The following is a 23,237-nucleotide window of genomic DNA, read 5'->3' on the forward strand; positions in this document are numbered from 1 at the left end:
GAGAGTATTTGCTGATGAGGGCAGCAACCAAGCAGGTTGGTAGGGGATCAGGCAATCTCTTATGTATCCTGAATTTATTCTGGATAAATTAAATAAATTAAGTAAGCATTCTGGATTTTGACGAAATAAGGTTCACAAGGAAGAATCCTCAAGGCTGGTTCACTCATGATGAATCCAGTGATGAAGCACCAAAGAGGATGACAAGACAAGTCTAACTCTCACAGGATGGTGGCTGAAGCTGGACAAAAACAACCAAGCATCTTGTGGCATCTTAAAAGAACAATAATTTTAATGGTGTTAGCCAGAATTCTCCAACATGGTGCCCTCCAGATGTTTGAGTCTTCAGCTCCCATCAGCCCCAGTCAGCATGGCCAATGGCAAGAATGGTGGGAGCTGAAGCCCAAAACAGCCAGAGGGCACTAGGTTGGGGAAGGCTGGCATCAGCTACCATGGACTACAGCCCACTTCATCAGACGCATGAAATGTTGTCCTGAGTCCCACACAAGACGGTGATGGAGAATTCTAAACAATGAGGTCAGGGGGAACAGAAATGCAGAAAGTACAGGCAGTGATAATTGCCTTATTTACCACAGCAATTCACCAAACATTTGTTGGGTGATAAGACACACATATTTGCATTGGTAAGCTGATTTACAGAGCAATCCTGTGCATGTCTAATAAGAAGTAAGACCCACTGAGCTCAATGAGACTTACTCCCAGGTAAGTGTGTATACCGCTTCATGGATCACTGCCTTGTTGTGGCGAAGGGGCTTGCGTAACTCAGTGAAGCCATAAGCTATGCCGTGCAGGGCCACCCAAGATGGACTGGTCATGGCAGAGAGTTCTGACAAAATGTGGTCCACTGGAGAAGGAAACATGACAACCCACTCCAGTGTTCTTGCCAAGAAAACCCCATGGAACGTATCACAAGGCTAAAAGAGATGATGCCGGAAGATGAGCCCCTCAGGTCGGAAGGTGTCCAATATACTACTGGGGAAGAGCAGAGGGGATTTCCAAGTAGCGCCAGAAAGACTGAAGCGGCTGGGCCAAAGCTGAAAGGACACTCAGCTGTGGATGTGTCTGGTGGTGAAAAGAAAATCCGATGCTGTAAAGAACAATATTGTTTAGGAACCTGGAATGTCAGATCAATGAATCGAGGTAAGCTGGCGGTGGTCAAACATGAGATGGCAAGATTGAACATCGACATCTTGGGAATCAGCGAACTAAAATGGACAAGCATGGGCGAATTTAATTCAGGTGACCATCATATCTACTACTGTGGGTAAGAATCCCTTAGAAGAAATGGAGTAGCACTCATAGTCAATAAAAGGGTGGGAAAAGCAGTACTGGGGTACAATCTCAAAAACAATAGAATGATCTCAGTATTTGAATCCAAGGCAAACCATTCAACATCACAATAATTCAGGTCTATGCCCCAATCACTGAGGCTGAAGAAGCTGAGCTTGATCAGTTCAATGAAGACCTACAACACCTTCTAGAACTAACACCAAAAAAAGATGTCCTTTTCATCATAGGGGATTGGAATGCTAAAGTAGGAAGTCAAGAAATCACCAGGATAACAGGCAGGCATGGCCTTGGTGTACAAAATGAAGCAGGACAAAGGCTAATAGAGTTTTGCCAAGAGAACACGCTGATCATAGCAAACACGCTTTTCCAACAGCACAAGAGGCGACTCTACACATGGACATCACCAGATGGTCAATATCGAAATCAGATTGATTATGTACTTTGCAGCCAAAGATGGAGCAGCTCTATACAGTCAGTAAAATCAAGACCTGGAGCTGACTGTGGCTCAGATCATGAGCTTCTTCTTGCAAAATTTTGGCTTAAATTGAAGAACGTAGGGAAAACCACTAAACCATTCTGGTATGACCTAAATCATATCCCTTATGAATATACAGTGGAGGTGAGGAATAGATTTAAGGGATTAGACCTGATAGACAGAGTGCCTGAGGAACTACGGATGGAGGTCCGTAACATTGTTCAGGAGGCAGCAACGAAATCCATCCCAAAGAAAAAGAAATGCAAGAAAGCAAAGTGGCTGTCTGATGAGGCTTTACAAATAGCTGAGGAAAGAAGGGAAGTGAAAAGCAAGGGAGAAAGGGGAAGATATATCCAACTGAATGTAGAGTTCCGGAGAATAGCAAGGCGAGACAAGAAGGCCTTCTTAAATGAACAATGCAAAGAAATCGAGGAAAACAACAGAATGGGAAAGACTAGAGATCTTTTCAAGAAAATCGGATATCAAGGGAACATTTTGTGCAAAGATGGGCTTGATAAAGGACAAAGAAGGCAGGGACCTAACAGAAGCAGATGAGATTCAGAAGAGGGGGAAAGAATACACAGAAGAACTATACAGAAAAGATCTGAATGTCCCTGATAGCCATGACAGTGCGGTCACGGAACTTGAGCTGGACATCCTCGAGAGTGAAGTCAAGTGGGCCTTAGGAAGCATTAGTAACAACAAAGCTAGGGGAGACGACAGTATTCCAGCTGAGCTATTTAAGATCCTAAAAGATGATGCTGTTAAAGTGCTGCACTCAGGGGCCACAAGACTGGAAATGGTCAGTTTACATTCCAATTCCAAAGAAGGGCAATGCCAAAGCATGTTCAAACTACCGTACAATTGTGCTCATTTCACATGCCAGCAAGGTTATGCTCAAAATCCTACAGGCTAGGCTTCAGCAGTATGTGAACCGAGAACTACCGGAAGTACAAGCTGGGTTCTGAAGAGGCAGAGGAACTAGAGATCAAATTGCCAACATTCGCTGGATCATGGAGAAAGCAAGAGAATTCCAGAAAAAGGAATTCCAGAAGATCTATTTCTGCTTCATTGACTACGCTAAAGCCTTTGATTGTGTGGATCACAACAAACTGTGTTAAATTCTGAAAGAGATGGGAGTACCAGACCACCTTACCTGCCTCCTGCGAAACCTGTACAAGGGTCAAGAAGCAACAGTAAGAACCAGACATGGAACAACCGAGTGGTTCAAAATTGGGAAAGGAGTACGACAAGGCTGCATATTGTCGCCCTGCTTATTTAACTTATATGCAGAGTACATCATGAGAAACGCCGGGTTGGATGAATCACAGGTCGGAATTAAGATTGCTGGGAGAATTATCAACAACCTCAGATACGCAGACGATACCACCCTAGTGGCAGAAAATGAAGAGGATCTAAAGAGCCTCTTGTTGAGGGTGGAAGAGGAGAGTGCAGAAGCTGGTTTGAAACTCAACATTAAAAAAACTAAGATCAAGGCGTCTGGCCCCATCACTTCCTGGCATATAGAAGGGTAAGAAATGGAAGCAGTGACAGATTTCATTTTCTTGGGCTCCAAGATCACCGCAGATGGTGACGGTAGCCATGAAATTAAGAGACGCTTGCTCCTTGGGAGGAAAGCTATGGCAAACCTAGACAGCATAGTAAGAAGCAGAGACATCACCTTGCCGACAAAGGTTCGTATATTCAAAGCTATGGTTTTCCCAGTAGTAATGTATGTCTGGGAGCCTCGTGTGGCGCAGAGTGGTAGGTGGCAGTATTGCAACCGAAACTCTCCCCACGACTTGAGTTCAATCCCAGCGGAAGCTGGGTCTTGGGTAGTCGGCTCAGGTCAACTCAGTCTTCCATCCTTCCGAGGTCGGTAAAATGAGTACCCAGCTTGCTGGGGGGAAAGGTAGTCACGACTGGGGAAGGCAATGGCAAACCACCCTGCTATAGTCTGCCATGAAAACGCCAGCGTAAGCGGCGTCCCTCTAGGGGTCAGCAATGACCCGGTGCTTGCACAGGAGGAACGTTTCCTTTCAATGTATGGCTGTGAGAGCTGGACTATAAGGAAAGCTAAGCGCCGAAGAATTGATGCTTTTGAACTGTGGTGCTGGAGAAGACTCTTACGAGGACTGCAAGGAGGTCAAATCAGTCCATCCTAAAGGAAATCAACCCTGAGTGCTCATTGGAAGGACAGATCCTGAAGGTGAAGCTCAGATATTCTGGCCACCTAATGTGAAGGGAAAACTCCCTGGAAAAGACCCTGATGCTGGGAAAGATGGAAGGCAAAAGGAGAAGGGGACGGCAGAGGATGAGATGGCTAGATAGCATCACCGATGCAATGAATATGAACTTGGGCACACTCCGGGAGAGAGCGCAGGACAGGAGGGCCTGGCGTGCCATGGTCCATGGGGTCACGAAGAGTCGGACATGACTTAATGACTGAACAACAACAAGAAGTATGTATAGGATTGCAGCCACAGTGTGATTAAAAAAAATGTTTCTCCCTATTCGAGCCACAGGAGATGGAGCTGAACCAATTGATGGACCACTCAAGTGAACAACTTGACGAACAGCTGTGGCTCAGCTCTTTCACGGTGAACTCTGTCTCTGAAGGGCCTTTGTTCAAGAATAGCCACTATAAGGTCAGCGACAGCGTGCTGAAGCGTACCACCACTGGTTTCTGAATAGTGCCATTTCTGATGTCAGGTTTGTGTCTATTGATTTATTGCACAGTGATAGGGCCTGCTGGTCCTACATAGAATGCAGTTGGGCAGGGGTGTTGAACCTCACATCCAGGAGCCAAATCCGGCCCTCTGGGGTTCCCCAGGTGGCCACACCCCCTTCACCACCTCACCAGTGGTTCCCACTTTTTCCATTCTAAAATGCATCTCCTTAGGCTTGGTTACTGGCTGTAAGAGCTTTGAGCTACAATGTACTGGTGTTTTGGGCCCCACCCCTTTTGCCTTTGGCCCTGCCCACCACTGGAAAGCAACTTCTAAAAATGAATTCCGTTCTCAGGCCGAAAGAGGTTCAACACCCCTGCAGTGGGGTGTCGCTGGCAAATGATGGCATATCTCATATTGGAAGATGAGCAGATGTGTGGGTGCCATTCTTAGGTCCCGCAACTGTGTTGCCAGAGGAGACATTGTCCAAGATGGGCTGCAGATGATTGAGGATACCTTTGACTGGTTTTAGCTGGGAACTGTGGGTGACAAAAAGTGGTGCTCTGCTGTCTTCTGTTCTGGATCTGTCCAGTAATAGATGACTCCTGGGTAACAAGCTGGCCATGACAATCTGTTTCCTTATTCTGTTGTAGTCGGAGGGATGCTAGAATTAAATGCTTGAGTTGTGTGTCTCTGTCTGACGGATCTGAACAGATATAGTTGTATCTTAGGGCCTGGAGACAATGGATCTTGTGGTGGGATCTGGGTGGAAGCAAGTTAAGTATGTGCAACAGTTGGTAGGTTTCCAATAGAAAGTGGTGCTTATATGTCCATTATGTGGTTGCACAGTCCTGTCCAGAAAATGAACCTGTTGTGTGACTGGTCAAGACTCAGGTTGAGAGCAGGGTGAAAGTTACTGAAGCCCTGGTGGAACTTCGCCAGGGCCTCCTGTCCATTTTTACGCAACTGAGTTGCAGGGGGCTTCAGTTCCTACGGGGCACACTTTTGCGTCTGGTCAAACAGGCTGTACAGGCTTCTGAACTGATGCAAGATCCTGTGAAACATGGCTTCCAGAGGGAGAAGTGGAGTGGCTGCATGCACCACAAGCAGCAGTCTCCCTTTCCAGGTGCCATTGGTCTCAACCCCCGAAAGAACCAGCTCTGGGGAAAAGCAGCACATTGGAGGCGACATGAACATTCTGCCCAGACCTGGACGCACAGTTGCCCTTTCCTATAGGCCAGCCCCCGTTGCCAAGCGATGTTCGTGCATGTGTGGACGATGCCACTGTGTGCTTCACTGTGAGGCGCGTGTGTGTGGGTGGTGGTGGTGGTGGGGCTTCAGTCCGTTTGCAGGGATGGGAAGATTCAGGCTCTGCAGCCACAGCCGAATGCTGTTCTCCCTCTGCATTCTTGTGGCACTCCAAGGCCACCAGCAGTTAATCTTTAATGCCAGGAAAGGAGACGAAGGTCCAGGAAACAGCTTTGCTGGACTGACTCAGACCCGTTGGCCCTCCGTGCCCTGCCTGGACTGGCTCCTTTGCCTGGGCGCGCCTTTCCTGGCATTGGTTCTCTGAGATCTGTTGACTGGAGATGCCACAGGTTGGAGAGGAACTGCCTGCATGCACGGCGGGGGCTTTACCACCACACTATGCTTCCCCCAAACATACACCCAAAGAAGGAAAGCTGAAATCGACCACTGGGGGCATGAAACTGCCTTCTGCCTAGTCAGGCCAGTGGGGTGGGGGGTGGGTGGGTGTTGCCAGGCACATAAAAGATTTGGGGCTCAGGCCCACAGGACACAAACCTGCGTAAAATTTACATATGCTAATCTATATCCACAGATGCAAATTTAGAAATAATTACTAGTGTTCATTTAAATCTCAAAGAAGGCAAAGCCAGCCAATTCATTTCTCATTCCAGTCACGCCAAATAAACACGACATTCTTCAATTAATTTGCACTCACACCTGACCATCCCAGATCAGTAGTTCCTCTTAAAATTCAATTGATTTGCAGTCTATTGCTGTCCCTTCCCGCCCCCCTTCTCGCCTGTCCCCTCCCTCTCTCTTTCCCTCCAGGAGAAAAATGGCCCCCACCTCATGCAATTAAGCTTAGAAGAAAAGCTTTCATTAACACACATTCATTTTTCCCCAAGCTTAATTGCCACGGAGAGGGGGTGATCTTTTTTGGGGGGGGGGCTGGGGTATTCCATCTGCATTCCCCCATGAAAATCACCCCCTGCCTGTCAATTAAGCTAAGAAAGAAATCTTCCATGGGCATAAATGGACTCTCAGGGCTCTGGGGAATAGAATCACCTGGGCCCAGCCCTAGCAACGCCCTTGCAGCTGGTTGGCCTAGACCAGTATTCTCTACTCCGACTGGCACGAGCTCTCTGGATCAGGACCGTAGCTCAGTGGAACAGCCTCTGCTTTGCATGCAGAAGGTGCCAGGTTCAATCCTTGGTGTCTCCAAGTAGGGCTGGAAAAATTCCTGCCTGAATCCTTGGAGAGCCGCTGCTGCCAGTCAGTGTTGATAAGACTGGGCTAGATGGACCAAGGGTCACACTCAGTAGAAAACAGCTTCTGATGTTCCTATGTCTCAGATCTTCCCTCGTCCCGATACCAGAGAGATAGCGATCAGATCCGGGATTGCCTGCAGGGCAAAGCATGCGTCCCACCATCAAACGAAGGCCCTCCATATCCGGAACCATGGTTCTGAACAGGAACCCTTTCTTCTTCCTTTACGCTTCTCAAAACGTCCATGGCAAGCTGAATGTCTCCCAGTGCCCAGTTCTCCCTCTCTCACCCAGGGGCTTTTGCAGGGCTTTTCTCTCAGCCGGCACCTCTCTAACAGGCTCCCCCCACCCTCCCTTTCTGCTATACAGTAGCTCAAGCTACTCAAAAAGTTGGTGTTTTGATTCCAATGCCTTTAGATAATATTTAGAAGTATTAAATCATTTGCATGTTTGCAGTTCAGGAAACAAGCAAGCATCGCCCCACGGGGCTTTTTTATGGCCCTGCGTGAGCCCAGTCACTTCAACTAAGAAAAACAAGAATGGCCTCTCTTCTTCAGATCATAAGACCATAAGGAGGGCACGGTGGACATGGCGAACCCTTGTTTGTCCTCAGCCCCTGGCAGGAGGAAGAGGACTGCAGCTGGAGAGGGAGGCTCCATCTTTAGTCATCATGGCTTATAGCCTCTGGCAGATCTACTCTCTAGGAGTCTAATTCTTTTTAAAGCTGCCATTACATTTTGTGGTGCTAAATGCAATGTTAGTTATGCACCATGTGGAGTGCCTCCCATTAGTACTGTGCGTGTGCATGAGAGAGAGAGAGAGAGAGAGAGAGAGAGAGAGAGAGAGAGAGAAAGGGACAGGGGGGCTGAGTCTGAGAAAGAGAATGATCTGTCTGCTTTCTCCACATAATTTGTAGTTGTATAAGCCTGCATTTATCTATTTATCTATTTATTAGATTTATATATCTATATTAAATGCATTGTTTTATATAAAAATTTATGAGTCACCTTTCAGCCTAAATAACTCCCCCCCCCCCCGTGACTTACAAATAAAACTTAGAACAATTTATATCCCACAGTTCCACCATCAAGGTGGCAAACAATAAGAAAATAGCAATTAAAACAAAAACTTAACAAACAAACCATAAAAACAAATAAATCAAACCTGCAATTAAAACACATCAATAAAAGAAATAAACAGCACCCGACACAATAAAAACGCCTTCAGCAACAGACCAGCTTACAGGCCAAAGGGCTGTCTGAATAAAAATACCTTTGCCTGCTGGCGGAAGGACTACAGAGAGGGGCCAAGCGAACTCCTTCCCTCCAAAAGTGCCTCCAACATGGCGGACCAAGAGCAGGGCCTTCCCAGAAGATGTGAATGCTCCCTACGCGAGAAGGGGGTATTATGTCTCCCCTACAGATATTCCAAGGAGGTTCCAAAAGCCGTTCTTTTGAGTCTAGTGACAACATCATTCATGCCTTTACAGGTTTTTCAAGCAGCAAGGAGGGTCCTGTGACTCACTGGGTATCCTATCGCTCCATGTATCAGACAGAAGTATAACAAATTTGGTTTCTCTGGTATGCCAGGCATCAGAGGACTTAAATAAAGTTGAAGGAATTTGTCAGGAGACAGGGAACTTTTACTGGAATAAAGTACCGGGGAGGAAAAATTGCCAAGGAGAGCCAGGAGGCGAAACACTGGAGTATGGAAAAAACCAGAAGTGAAACTTGCTTAAGAAGACAGACTTGCTACTACATTTTTCAAGAACAGATTTCAGTATTAAAGACAGACATCCTACTACTACTTAATTAGTATGATTTTTTGAAGAGAAAAAAGCAGAGATGAAAGTGCTCAAGCATTTGCTGTTTTAAGCAGATGAAAATCCTTACAGGGAGAAAAAGGAGATAAGGCTATTTATCCCTATTTTTTGGCCTGCAGGCTTAGCAGAGGAGACAGAGAGAAGTTCATTTTAGAAAAAAGATGCTGCTTTTAAAAGGAAGGTGCCATTTCATATCTCACCACAAGATGACAGTGTTTACAAGGAATACTCAAAACCTTCTCATGAATGCTTGGAAATTATCATCACTTTATCAAGTACAGATATAGAGAACTCATTCTAATAGGTGCCAAGCAATAGTAAACTTTGCTCTGAGCTTCACTTGTTACCATTTGCAACCAAGAGAAGACAGCCAAGAACTCCTGCAAGGAACGCTTCACTTTTGATTAAGAAATCTTCACAGTATTCTGCTACCACACTTGTAATGGCTGCCAATGCATTTGCTTTTTCACCAGTGGTTTATGTGTTAAATCTACTATCAATATGGCAGGTATGCCAGCAACCCCTCCTGGGCAGGGATAGCTTCGCCACAGCTACCCATGCTCTGGTAAGCTCCAGGACAGGCCACAGAGGGCCTCCACTCGAGGTCTCTTTGGAAACTTCTATTCGTTTAAAGTACAGCCAGTGTGATGTCATCACTTTATAAGCTGCTTTGAGCACTTTATAAGATGCCTTTGTAAGGAAAGGGCTGTGATAATAACAGAAATGTAAAGCGGCAGAAACTTGAGTAGGAGAGGCTAAAATCGAAACACTATTAAGTGTAACCTCTGTGTAAGGTAACATGGGTTTAAGATCTGGATGGAGTGCAGTTAATCTGGTATGGGCAGAATCTGGTAACTGCAGAACAGTGTACTTTCATCCACGTGAATATTTCCCCCCTAATGATTTGAAATTTTGACAGTAGGAAGAACCCGCACAAGAGAAATTTTAATAGAAGCCATAGATAGGGCACTGCAGTGTAAAAGAGGCAGTGCAAGAATATTTTAATGGATACAAAAAATTAATATGTTTAAGGGTCTCCCTGTGTTTGGGAGTGTGCATTTGCATCTGACTCTTTAATAATAATGCACATCTAAAACTCTTTCCACAGTATGTCACCCTGACCTCTTAAGGAAACATCCATGCAGAACTTCTGTATCTAGACTTTAATTCATGGAAGACTGCAAGCCTGTGCACAGTTATCTGGGAGTAAGCCCCACTGAGTACAATGGGATTTTCTTCTGAGTAAAAATGTACACTATAAACTGCCATCAATCCAGAACTATACATGCTATACATGCTGAAGTGAATGGGGAAAATTAGCTTATAACAGGAGCTGAGCATGTGCCTTTCAGCTTTCACATCCACAAGAGAAGCAAGATGAGGGCTTGACAGCAGTCTAGGAAATCACTGCACAGCCAGGGCAAGCAACGATCCACTCTTGGCACGTAGCTCAGCAATCCCGCCTGCTCAAGCGCATCTGTGACAAAGGGGTAACTGTGGATGGGCAACCAAGCAGATTTTTTGCAAGTTGGCTTGGATGCAGGCGAACGGGGCTTTAATAAATTTTCCTTCAAAATCTCTCAGCAAAACGCACAGCCGAGCAGTGCAAGAACCCAGTGCAGACCTATAAAAAAGGAGCACACTTTTCTTTTTTTTAAGTTGGTTTCTTAAAATCAGTTAACTGTATCTGATTTATGCTTCTTATAAAATGCCTTTTTATCAGGAGAGACAGGTTTCTTTTAAAGTGGGAGCTGGGAGAGAACACTCATAATCCAATAGGAAAAGTAAGAATTTAATGTTCTTTATTTAATGTAACATTGCCCCCGTCTGGACAAACCAGTCCTAGCTGTCAGTATTTTAATGCACAGTTCTCCAAAACTGCATGCAAGTGGATGCATGAGCATTTGGGTCAAGATTTCACAGTGGTGAGATGTCTTATTTCCAAAGATTTTTCTAGTCATCAGTGTGTTTAGGCCCCATGTGTGACGAGGCCCGAAAGATTGGACCATGAGGAACGCATTACTTGACTGCAGAAATATCGTCCTTTGGTAAATAAAAGGCTTTAACAAAAGCATTCTGGAGTTTAGCAACTGGTAAATGAATTTGATTACAGAGAGATCTTACTCACAACTTGCCCACAGGTTATGCCTGCCGAGTAGGATATGTCACTCTACTAACACCCTCTGCAGTATCAGTAGATACACTATGAGAATTGATCTATGCTGGAGTAGCTATGCCCAAAGGACAAGGGCACTGGACCTCTTTCAGCCGAGGGCTGAATTCCACATCAAAGAAGTGCTCAGGAATCACATTCCAGAGGTGGGTGGTGCCAAAGGAAAAAGGGGGCCAGGCTGAAGACAGAGCCCCCTCCTCCCGGAACTCTGGTGGGCTGGATTGGGATGTCAGACAGGCTGGCTTGAAACGGCACTTTGCCTCGGGAATCCAGACCCAAGCACCCAGCAGGGATCTCTGCTGCAACGGTGGCTAAAACGAAAACCCAACTCACCCAATGTAAGTAGGGCAGGGGGACCGCACCCCTCCTGCGCATCCTCCAACACTCTCTGCTGAGCATGCCAAGGCGTGCAGAGCACTCAGACATCCACAGCCACGGCGCATCCTCCCTCTCCATCCAATCCAGGGAAACTCTATGCTGGCTCACCAACCCTCCCTTACTCCACAGGTAACTGGACCCCCTGGACAAGGGTAGCTGAACAGTCTGCAGAAAAGGGGTGGAATTGCCACAACTGGCGGAATGCAGGTGAGCTCCCGTCATGCACTGAGCACAGCCACCTTTGCTGGTGCACACGGAGACCCCCATGCTGTTAATCAGAACTGCTGGACAAAGCAGCTGGCGGGGTGGGGACCATGGACGAGGCCTGCAAAATAGAAACCGCCTTGTGGAGAGCACAGCTGCTCGCAACCCACCAGTCTTCATGCAAGGTCTGGCCCTGCTCCTCTCCCCTCTTCACAGGCATTGCTCACAGACGCAAAGGCGCTCCTTGCCGAGTGCCATGAAGAAGGCACGCATGACCTAGAGCAGAGCTGTGGCATCTGGAGGGAAGCCAGCAGTTCCTGTCTTGTTCTTGAAGCTCTTGCCTGCCTTGGGAAAGTCGCCTGGCTGCCAGAAATGCGATCGGGGCAGCTTTATGTGGCATGGCATGGCAGGGCGGGGGCAGGGAGAGCTGCACTGTAGGCGGTCAAACCGCTTCCCAAGGCACAGGGGCCCTTGCAGCCAGCTCACGGGGGCCACCCCCATTCCTCTGTGGTACTGACAGAACTCGCTCTGCAATAGATGCTATTCAATAACCGGAAGCTGTGAAAGCCAAGTGTCTACTGCAGCCTCCCCCAACCTGCTGCCCTCCGGATGGGTTGGACTGTAACGCCCATGACTCCCAGCCAGCAGGCCTGTTGGAGGGCACCAGCTGGGGGAAGGCTGGCCTGCACCCATAATGACCCTCCAAGTGCCCTCCTGTTCACTGATCAGTGCTGGGGCCTTAACGATGGGCTGCACGACAGAGCGGGAGTAGCACAGCCAGCCACCATGACTTCCTCTGGTCCACAGCCCTCCACTGGAGCCCCAGGAAAGGTGCTGGAGCCCCCCGGCTCTTCCTCCCTTTTTCAAAAACAGAAACAGAGAATTTCAGGAAACAGAATGGCGCAGCAGCAGCATCGTCAGGGTGGACACTGAGCCCATAGAATTCCAGAGTAGTTCTGATTCTGAGGAAGAGGAGTCGCTCCTGGGAGAGGAGCGCGCTCCTCTTTCCCAGGACCAACAGCTGACTGAGATTCCTCCCACCGGCATTCCTAGCTTAGATAGCAGTCCTGGCAGTGACAGACTTGATGGACACGCAACGCTGACGCAGAGAGCGGCGCCAAATGGAGGGCGCAGAAAGGAGGCGTAGTGCCCGGTTGGCGTGCAAACAACGGCTGCGCCCAGAGGATCCAAGGGAAAAGGGGAGGGACTCTCCCTAGCCCTTAGGTTCAGGGGTCTGCCAGTGATTCCCTTTCAAACAGGGACCAACTGTTCCGACTTAGGGCATAGGTACTCTGCTGCTCATATCTAGTTGCTAACAGTAGAGTTGTTAAGTTGTAAAAGAGGAATAAAGCTTTGAAAAGAATCCCTTTGTCTGTGTCTGGACTTGGCTACTGGATTAGACTGAGAGAGGCCTCCAAGGAGCCCTTTACAATCATGTTCTTCAGGTTTCTCGCACTCCTGAGAAATGGTGGTGCACACAAAGCCCTACAGATCTGCGTGTGAAATGCAGTAGCCAAAGGAGATCTGCAGCATTGTCTTTCAGTGCAGTAGCTTATCAGTAAATCACTGTTTTAAACGAGAGCGACTTCACCTACCCTGCCTCTCTTCCCATCCCCAAACATCCAGGACACACCTGTGTGCATCATCCTGCAACTCCATAGGCCAGATTCCCATCTCGTAAGGCTGCGCGGAATGCAGTTGCGGGATCTGTCAGAAAGCAAAGATGTTCCACCGACTATCAATGCTAACTGGTCAAAAGCAGCGGAACGCCACGAGGCCTGGGATCCTGTTAACTCTTCCGTGCATGGCGGCAGGATGGCAAGAACACATCACTCCATCATAAACAAAGCACAAATGCTCGCTCTTAACAAAAAAAATAATGCTTGGCTTCAGCTTCCGGGTCAAAAATACAATGTTCTTGAGTGTACCCGAGAGGCAAGTAATCGCCTGTGTACAGGGAGGAAGAGGCTGAGGACTTGAGACGTCTTCATAGCAGTCACAGAGTGGCAAATTTTGGCACAGCTGGAACCGGCAGTGCCTTACCGCCGCTCTGAGCGTGCCGCTCCCTTAGCCAGCTTTGCTGTGCCCCCGAGGCCTCGTTTTCAGGGAACAGGCACTGCCTCAAGGAAGGGCGAGCTCCTTGCCCAAGGCAACCGCTGCCTCTTGCTCTCCACCCTGGCCAGGCCAGTCACTCATCCCCCGCTGGGTCCCCTGGCTTCCGCACGCTTCTGTATGGCTTCAGGCCGGATGGCTTTTGGACGCTGTCCCCAAATGGTTCCAGCCCCCCATTCTGTCTGCCTCCTTTGCACTTTTAAAGGCAGGGTGTCTGTGCCTCTCCCTGCCAACGCAGGACCACCCAGCCTCATCCAGCTGACTTCTTAGTCAGGCGCCAGCTGCCCAGCGAGCACCGCTCACCCTCATGCAGACTTCCAGGCGCGGCCTCGCATTGCCCTGAGGACGTGGCACAGCACTAGGAAAACTGGAGGGAGTGTGACAACTTTTTAAATAGGCAACTCTAAATGGAACATGCATCTCTTTACCAAGCTGCACAGTCTGTGCCTTTAAAAAAAAGGTGATCTGCTTTGGGCTAGAAAACCTGCCAAAATTACTTAACACAATGCTGCTTTTTCTCTTTAGTGTGTTTCTGAAAAGCAAGCAAAGGGGAGTGCCGCATAACAAAGGCAGGCAGTGCTCTCCCCCCTCCCCCAATGCACACTTTTGGGGTGCGCTACATTTCAGTCCGCACAGCGCTGTGCAGAAACGGCCCTTATCCCAAGCTCAGAGAGATTTGCGCGCGCTCTCTCTCTCTCATGCAGGAAAAGCCCTGTGGATCCATTGCAGAAGCATCAAAGCATCGTAATCAACCCAAACCAAGCAGGGAAGGAGAAGGCACAACAGACGACATGCTGCAGACTTAATTCTTCGGCAGGATCTGCCGCCAAATTAAAGTGGCCCAAACCGAGGAGCAGCACAGGCCATCCCATCGCGCTCGAGTGGCGCCTGCCCAGATGAGGCTTTTGCTTGCAAGACAGGAAAGGGAAGGAGCAGCGTCTCTTAGGATGGGAGGTTTCTGCTTAAGCAAGACAGGATGCTGCCTTATAGTGAGTCAGACTCTAGGTCCACCTGGCTCAGGATCACCTCCTCCAACCGGCAGCAGCTCCCAGGTCCTCAGGCAGAGAAGAAGGCCTTTGTGCCAGGAGCGCCCTGGCAGCCTCTTTCAGTAGACTCCAATAGCCAACGCAAGACACAGACGAAAGGATTCTTTTCAAGGCTTTAATCCTCTTACAACTTAATGACTCTTTCAGATGCTAATCACTAGTGACTAAGCAAGGAACAGCAGAGTGGCCTATGCGCTGAGTAGGCAGTTGATCCCCGTTTGAAGGAGAGTCACTTGCAGACCCTGAACTTATGGGCTAGGGAGACATCCTCCCTCTTTCCCTTGGGTCCACGGGACGCCGCCGATGCTTGTGCACCAAACGGGCGCGACGCCTCCTTTCCATGCCCTCCATAGCTCGTCGCTCCCTGCGTCTGCGCCGGGCGTCCAGCAAGCCCCCCTCCAGCACTCTCTTGCTGCCAGGGTCACCATCTCTCCCAGGAATGCTGGCAGGCGGAATCTGCCAGCTGCTGTGCCTGTGAGGGATGAGCGGGCTCCTCTCCCACGGAATGTTGATCCTCCTCAGAATCAGAACTGCTCTGGGGTTCCCTCGGCTCAGTTTCCACCCTGACACTTTGTTATCGTGATCCTGCTAACTGCTCCTTTAGCCCAGAGACTGAACCCTGGACCTGCTGCCTGCGAAGCAGGCACTCCACCACTGAGCAATGGTCCCTCCCCAGGGACCAGTGGTTTCTTTCCTCCTGGGACTCTGGTCACACGGACATGTCTGTTGCAGAGCCCCTGCACGCCAGAGGAGAGTCTGGGATGGAGCGCCTGTAGGGCTGTGGCCAGCTGCCCTGCAGGAACAGAGAGTGTGGCAACCTGGTATACCACACCCCCCTCCTGCAGTTGCACAGAGTGGGGCAGGACTGGCCAGGATGGGCAGCCTGTCTTCCAGGAAAGCTTCTCTGCCATGACTGTACCTTTTTCTCATGGAGGAACCCCCAGCAAGCTTCCAGGAGAAAAGGGGCAGGAGGTCAAAGCTCCCCATCATCCACAGCATTCATACAAAGCAGCCAGGTTCTGGAGGGCCTCTGGGCAAGGCCCCCTCCCTGGGTAATCTATCCTCCCACCACCACTGTCACCGGCTGCTCTTGCTTCCCCCCCCCATCATTGCTCTCTTGGCGGCAGAACGGCAGGGAGCCGGCAGGCCGTGGCCTCTCCTGCTCCTCCTCGTTCTCATCACCCTTGCCTGGGCCAGAGTGAGAGGCAGGGGAACGAGCGGGCTGCCATGGTGGAGAGGACAAGCCACTCTGGGGGCTCTGGTCAGGGGGCTCCTGCTGGCATGCGGCCTTGGCAGGTGCCCAGCCATGCCTACTCTTGATGGAGGGGCTGAAATCACCTAAAATTCTCTACAGAGATGAAGAGATGAGACAATCCTTGCCTGCGGGTTCACAGTCTAGTAGACATGATACGAAAGGAAAAAGGAATGGAGAGGGAAGAAATTTCTTGAGCCCCAGACCATCGTGCTCCACTGGGCCAAAGTATCACTAACACATTACCCAGAAGCACAGGGAGTATTTGTCTTGCAACCACATAGGAACCGGAGGCAATTTTCCTTTCTTTTCCTCACGCTGGCTCAAATCCATCCCATGAGTCTATTTGCAAACATAGCCTGTGCATTATTAGAGGGGGAGGGAACTTTAGGATACAATTCAACCATTCAGAAACCTCCGGCATATTCAGCACAAAATATATGGGACAGTCTCCTTTAGAAAGGGAAAAAAAACCCATGCAAACCATGAGCTCTGCAACTCATATTTCAAAAATAACATGGTTTTGCTTCAGGGGCTCTTGCAAGAGAACCAGGTCATCTTTGCAGCCTGCCTGAGGAATCGGATGTTCAAACAGGATCATAAAGAGAACAAAGAAGACGGTTCCTACATCCCTTCTTTTATTTTGCAGTAGGAGCACCTTGTTTCCCCAACCCTGCAGACTGGGTTTCTGCTCTGCCTTTAGACGATCTGTGCATGGGAATGGAAAATGCAGACTTGACATCTTTGCAACTGACTCCGCCCATTTCACTGATTTCCGTTCTAGATACCGAAGGATTTCTTGGAAGGCAAACAGACCCATACAATACTTCACAGAAATGGGCTAAAGCTGTATTTCAGATCGGGACGATTCATTTGGCAAACCGGGGATACTCATCACACACTTCTTTATGTTCGAAGCTCTCCCAGAGACGAAACGCAGCCTTAAGGTACATAGACATTGTGTGGCAAGCTAGCATTTCTCAGGGCTTTCAGACAGAGGGCACCCGTGAGCCATCCACAGCTTTACGGAAAAACTGAGCAGAAGCCAGAACGAGGTCTGTTTGAGCAGACGCAAACTCTGTTGCAGCTTGATGAGTGCAGAGCGGTGGAAATAACATGATCGCTGCAGGGAAATACAGATATTCTAAATCAGCCTTCCCCGATCTGGTGCCCTCCAGAGGTGTTGGACTACAACTCCCAGCATCCGCCCGCCAGCATGGCTGGCGGGCGGATGCTGGGAGTTGTAGTCCAACACCTCTGGAGGGCACCAGATTGGGGATGGCTGATTTAGAATATCCCAGGCTACCAAAGCTGCCCCACAAGCAAAGCAGCTTCTAAGCAAGTGCCTAAGGGCGCAATCCTATGGCTGCTAGTCAGCAGCTAGGTGGCCACAGGATTGGTCGGTTTCCAGGACCTGCCTCCCCACCCCATCCCCCACTGCCCCGTAGGTGGCGCAGATCGTCCCCGGGCTCCGTCAGAGCAGCGCGCAGTGGGGCAGAAGGGGGTGGTCCCGGGAGTGGGATGGGGAGGGGTGTGCGTAAGTGCCAGTACGACGCTTCCTCTGCGTCGTCCGGCCTACCCACGCCGTGCTTGGCCATCCAGCCATGAATTCAGGGCGGGTGGAAAGTGGAGGAGATGATCCCCTTCGCGCTTCTCCTGCTGTGCATTGGATAGGTGGTCACTTCTGAGTTCGGAGGCGGCTGCCTCTCCACATAGGACTGCACTCTAACTTGCATATACAGAAGTTAGCATTCTGGGAGACAACATGGAAACGGGAGGAGAACTGGAAATCTTTTGTGTTGGGGCCCAATTCTGATATTATTTGGCAGCATGTTGCCAATTCCAAGCAGCTGCCTGCCAATAATTGGAGAGCACCCAAGAGGAGTCTGGGATGTGTGTGCTCGATGGTGCTACTACAGAGGCACTGGAGAGCATTGGGTGTTTGGTTCAGGCAGCAAAACGTCTTGGGCCAGCCGTGGTGGAAGTCAACATGCAACTCAAACCTGAGCTATCAGGGTCAAGTTCGGAAAGTATTGCACTTGTGTCCTACTCGTGGGTTTCCTGTGGACAGCTGGGTGGCCACTGTGGGGAAAGAATGCTGGACTACATGGGCCCTTGGTCTGAGCCAGCATAGCTCTTCTGACGTCCTCATGTAAACCTGGACTGAAGAACTTGCAGATCTGGAATGTCTAATGGGCTCCAAAGAAAATAGCCAGCTACTGGTGGTGTTTTTAGTATGATTCCCCATTTGAACTGAGGTGGTGTTGTGCTTTACTATGTAAGCCCCCTTACAAAGATGGCATCACCACCCTGATCCGGCTGTTTCCTGAGGGTGCAGGAGCTTTGATACACACACGGTGCTCTGCTCACCCAGGAGGACTGCCCCGCTCACTTCAATGGGACGCTGGAAGCTGCTTCACACCGAGCCAGAGCCTTGGTCCATCTAGCTCAGTATATCTAGCGATACCTGGGATTGCGATTTTTATTTCATTTCTCAAGGTTTTTTTAAATGGTGTTTTTAACTGGGAGGCTGACCTGCTGGCAAAGGGCTGCCCTCCAGCGCCATCTTTATTTGGGTTCAATGGAGTGTTCTTGTGTTTTGGAGCTCAGACCCTCACCTCTGCCCTTGGACTCTGGATGGTGGGCAAGCTTCTCATAGGCTCATCGGCCGGCCTTCTGGGAAATGAGCGTTTCGTGACCAGCAACGCCCGACATGGGCGTTTAGCTGCTACTGCTAAACAAACATTTATATACCGCCTCATCTGCTAAAAAGCCATCAGGGTGGCATTCAGCAATTTAAAACAATAAACCTTGCAACAATAAAAACATTAAAGCAGTAAAAACATTGAAAACTACACATTTTAAAAGGCTAAATTGAAAAGATGCATCTTTACACCCTTTCTAATGGCCAAGAGAGTGGGGGCCAATCAGAGTTCTTGAGGGGGTACATTCCACACTTTGGGGGAAACCCAGGAGAAAGCCCTTTTATAAACAGACAAACCACTTCCCCATGGCAGCCATTTTGTGAGAGCACCCATGACATTCTCTCAACATTCTAAATGTATCCTCTAACTCCAGAAAGCTGAGGACCCCTCGTCTATACTGACTAGCAGAAACTCTGCAGGTTTTTAGGCAGGGGTTGTTCCTGGACTTAACGGTTGAACCCGAGGCCTTCTGTGTACAAAGCAGATGCTCTACCACTGAGCTACAGCCCTTCAGCTTCACGTATGTTAAAAGATGGATACTCAGAACTCCTCTACCAAAATGAACAAGACAGCCCAGCCACACAGAGTTTTGAAATGGGCAAAGTCTGATGGCGTTGCTGAGACCTTTGCTGACATTTACCTGAAAGGTTTTCAGAAGACAGCGGGAAATGTCAGAAAATTCTAACATGAACTAGTAAGTCTCAAGACTAACCAAGTGCCTTGAGTAAATAACCAAGGTTTTATCACAGTTCAAGTATAGGACGGTGTTCACTGAGGCACAGTTCTCAAAAGCAAGTTGCAGATGGGCTTGTGAGTGACCAGGTAGAATTTTCGGAAGTTTCCCCACTTGCCTCCTAAAAATGTCAACATTCACTAAATTCCTGATATTTGTTGCTTCTTCAAATTAATAATATGAATGAAATATGCTGAATGAGTTCAGAAGAGCAGCTGAGGTCACATTCCAGAGAAGTGCAGGAAAAGTCGCAGAATGCTATGTGATGCTAGATGAAAAATCCAGTTTCTTAAGAATCTCAGCTTTCATTACCCCCCTGCCTGACTCAAACACATACACACACACACACACACACACACACACGAACAACAATCAAGGTTCTAGCCCTTATGGCTGCAAATATATGAACAGACCTGTGAGAGCCAAATGCCTGCCAAAATCTCAGAAGCCAACAGGGTATGGCCAAACAAGATGTCCATTAGCTGGGGACAGCTGAGGAGTTTCAACATGCTTTCCCCTTCCTCGAACAGCAAATTAAAAAATTACTCAAAATAGCAAAAATGGCAGAATTATACAAAATAAGACAAATTATTAGTAATGCATGCAATGTTCATAAAGATATACCTTATACTGGTTGCAGAATTAAGCTATTGCTTGGTGAAGAATTTGGATGGCCTGGACACAGAATTTCATTTTTTTTTTTTAAAGCATGAAGTAGACAATAATTCTGGCTAAGAGGAAGTAGCAGTGATGTTCTCGCTCACCATAAGTCTCCGTCTTCAATGGTTTTCTCATTTGGAGCCCCAGCATGGCCGTAGTGCAAAACTGAGCTATTATGTCCACTGAAATAAAGAAAACAATCAAATATGTGAATAAACTTACAGAGAAAGAAAAAAAAACTCCAAGGCACGTGTGTGTGTGTGTGTGTGTGTGTGTGAGAGAGAGAGAGAGAGAGAGAGATCTGCACTTGTGAAAAATACATTCCTGCACTTACATTAATTAGTCATATGGTAAGATCAGTCATTTCAGCCATTTTGTGAAATTCCTAATCCTGGTCTTTGAAAATTAGCAACATTACGGCTGCAATCCTATACCCACTTGCCTGGAAGTAAGTCCCCTTGATCTCAGTGGGACTCACTTCTGACTATACACAAAGGGTGGCCAGGTGTCCTATTTTACAGTCCTCTATTTGAGGGTGTCCTCTATTTGATGGGCTGCCTAGGCCAAGTATGGTTTAATGTTAAAGAACCACGAGTAGGGATTGCAGGCCAGGGCCTTGAAGTTGCACATCAATAGCACCTGGGGAGCAGACTAAGTAGGCATACAGGTCATCCACTATGGTGAGAGATCTTCTATATTTCTATTTAAATAATAGTTATTATTTCTAAATTTGCACTTAAGCATATAAAGTGCATATGCACACATTATGCAAAAGGGTGTCCTCTTTTTTGGCAATGCACAAGAGGCCACCCTACACACATACTAGGATGGTGCTGTAAGTTTTCTTTTCTTGCTCAAAAAGTTCCATTCGATCACTTAAGAGAAGATTTCATGATTTGTGATTAAATAAAAGGGAAGGGAATGGATTTGCCTAAGAAATGGTTCTCCAGCACCTCCTCTACCTTGAAAACATGTCAACATCCCAACCAACCTGGTTACTACCTGTTTGTACACCAAACCTTTCAACATCTGTGTATCTATATTCCCCGCTGTACTGGGAATTCTTTTTGCAGAAAAAGTATCGTCAGCAGCATTACAAGTCAGAGAGATAGCCATATTTGGCCTCTTTCATTCTCTCTTTCTTTTTACTTTTGTGAAACACACAAAGGGCAGTTTTGACCAAAGGAGATTTTTATTCCTACAAACCCCAAGTGAAATTGCTGAATCATAAGGGTGACAAGCAGAGATGCACAGGTGTTCGCTCCCCACTTCTGAAAATCTCTGTGATCCCTTCAGTGACCTATTTTTGGTCCCAGCAGCTATTACTTCATCTTTTGCTATTCCTTTTAGGTCCTTCATATGTCAGGTTAAAAGAAAGACCGAACATCCAATTCTGTAGATGTTCTTTCATTCTTCCCAGCTATGCTTCCCACCCTTTAAAAAATCCTCAGATTAGGCAAAAAGATGCATTTCATGGCAAAAGATCCTGCTGAGGCATCCACCTGACCTCTCACCATCAGGCAACGCCCCACCTTTTCAACCTAGACTCCAATTGGTGATTCAGTTTAAGGTGGAACCATTTGCAATTTGGACAGCCCCAAAGGGTTATTTGTTCTCTACTTCTGTGCAGCTGGAACATCCGGCATGGTAAAAACCTAAAACACACATATGGTGGCATGAGTTTTTGTGGGCCAGATGCCATTCTGCCAGATGATTTGATATGGTGGATGCAATCCCAGGAAAGCTACACATTTGCTACCTGAGGAATCTGCATGTGCAAAATGACAAAGAATGAGCCATGCAAGATATGGGATGGGGAAACAATGTATATTTTTTCTAAAGAATAAAATTATATTAAGATGTTGGCTTTGATACTCATAGAATCATAGAATAGTAGGGTTGGAAGGGGCCTATAAGACCATCGAGTCCAACCCCCTGCTCAGTGCAGGAAGCCAAGTCAGACCATCCCTGACAGATGGCTGTCCAGCTTCATCTTGAATGCCTCCAGTGTGGGAGAGCCCACCACCTCCCTAGGGAATTGGTTCCATTGTCGTATTGCTCTAACAGTCAGGAAGTTTTTCCTGATGTTCAGCTGGAATCTGGCTTCCTGTAACTTGAGCCCATTATCCTGTGTCCCACACTCCGGGATGATCAAGAAGAGATCCTGGCCTTCCTCTCTGTGACAACCTTTCAAGTACTTGAAGAGCACTATCCTATCTCCCCTCAGTCTTCTCTTCTCAGGGCTAAACATGCCCAGTTCCTTCAGTCTCTCCTCGTATGGCTTTGTTTCCAGTCCCCTGATTATTTTTGTCGCCCTCCTCTGAACCCTCTCCAGCTTGTCTGCATCCTTCTTAAAGAGTGGAGCCCAGAACCAGACACAGTTCTCCAGGTGAGGCCTAACCAGTACTGAGTAGAGGTGAACTAGTATTTCATGTGATTTAGAAGTTATACTTCTATTAATGCAGCCCAAAATAGCATTTGCCTTTTTTGTAGCCACATCACATTGTCACAAAGTGCGCCCCCTCTGCCAAGGGTAACATGTCCCTCTGTCCTCTTTCCATCCCAAATGATTACTGGGGCCATGTAAATGCAGCAGTCATAGACTTTATTTCTGTTACAGCACAGGATCGGTCAAATCAGTAGCTGTAGGGTCAGGATCGCCTCCAGGCAACTGTAGTAAGTAGTTGCAGGATAAGGCCCAAAGTCTCTGGCTCAAGAACAATAATCGTCTTCAGGTGTGGATACAAGGTCACAGGTGGTGGTAAGAAGCTGTAGGACTGGGATGGACGCTTTCCAGGCAATACTGGTAAGTATCTGCTGGAGCAGGCTGAAGGCCTACAGAGCAAGTAGCTGTGGGTTTAGAGTGCATAACCCTAGAGCAGTAGCAGTAGCATCTGCAAGACTGCTTACATACTGGTGCTTGAGGCTGAGTAGTGGCAGAGTCAGGATGACCTGTTCCTGAGCTTGCTGGAGAATTAAGCAAGTCTTTCCTCATCCACCAGTTCCTGTGGGCTTCTGAGCGCTGCTGACTGCGCAGGTAGGTCTCTTCTGGGTTTGCTAGCAGCCCCTTCACTGCTGTAGGTCCCTAGCCTTCAAGGAAGCCCAGCTGCTCTTCTCTCCCCCCCTCCATTCTTTACTTTCCAGTCCTTGCTCCTTCCGGTTGCTCTTCTCAGCCTCTCCCCTTGAG

At 48.1% G+C, this 23,237-nt stretch overlaps 1 protein-coding gene across 2 annotated transcripts in view; it reads right to left on the minus strand.

Moving 5' to 3' along the window:
* The window catches only part of PEPD (peptidase D), a 252,054-nt gene that overhangs the window by 26,317 nt on the left and 202,500 nt on the right, over positions 1-23,237 (minus strand). For both annotated transcript variants that reach the window (XM_084812216.1, XM_084812217.1), the window contains exon 11: positions 20,155-20,232. In XM_084812216.1, the coding sequence (XP_084668342.1) occupies positions 20,155-20,232 (78 nt within the window). The remainder of the gene's footprint in view (positions 1-20,154; positions 20,233-23,237) is intronic.

This window comes from Heloderma suspectum, chromosome 8, assembly GCF_057233095.1.
Source record: "Heloderma suspectum isolate Gila_16-S chromosome 8, 16-S_ref, whole genome shotgun sequence".
NCBI classification, from domain to species: domain Eukaryota; kingdom Metazoa; phylum Chordata; class Lepidosauria; order Squamata; family Helodermatidae; genus Heloderma; species Heloderma suspectum.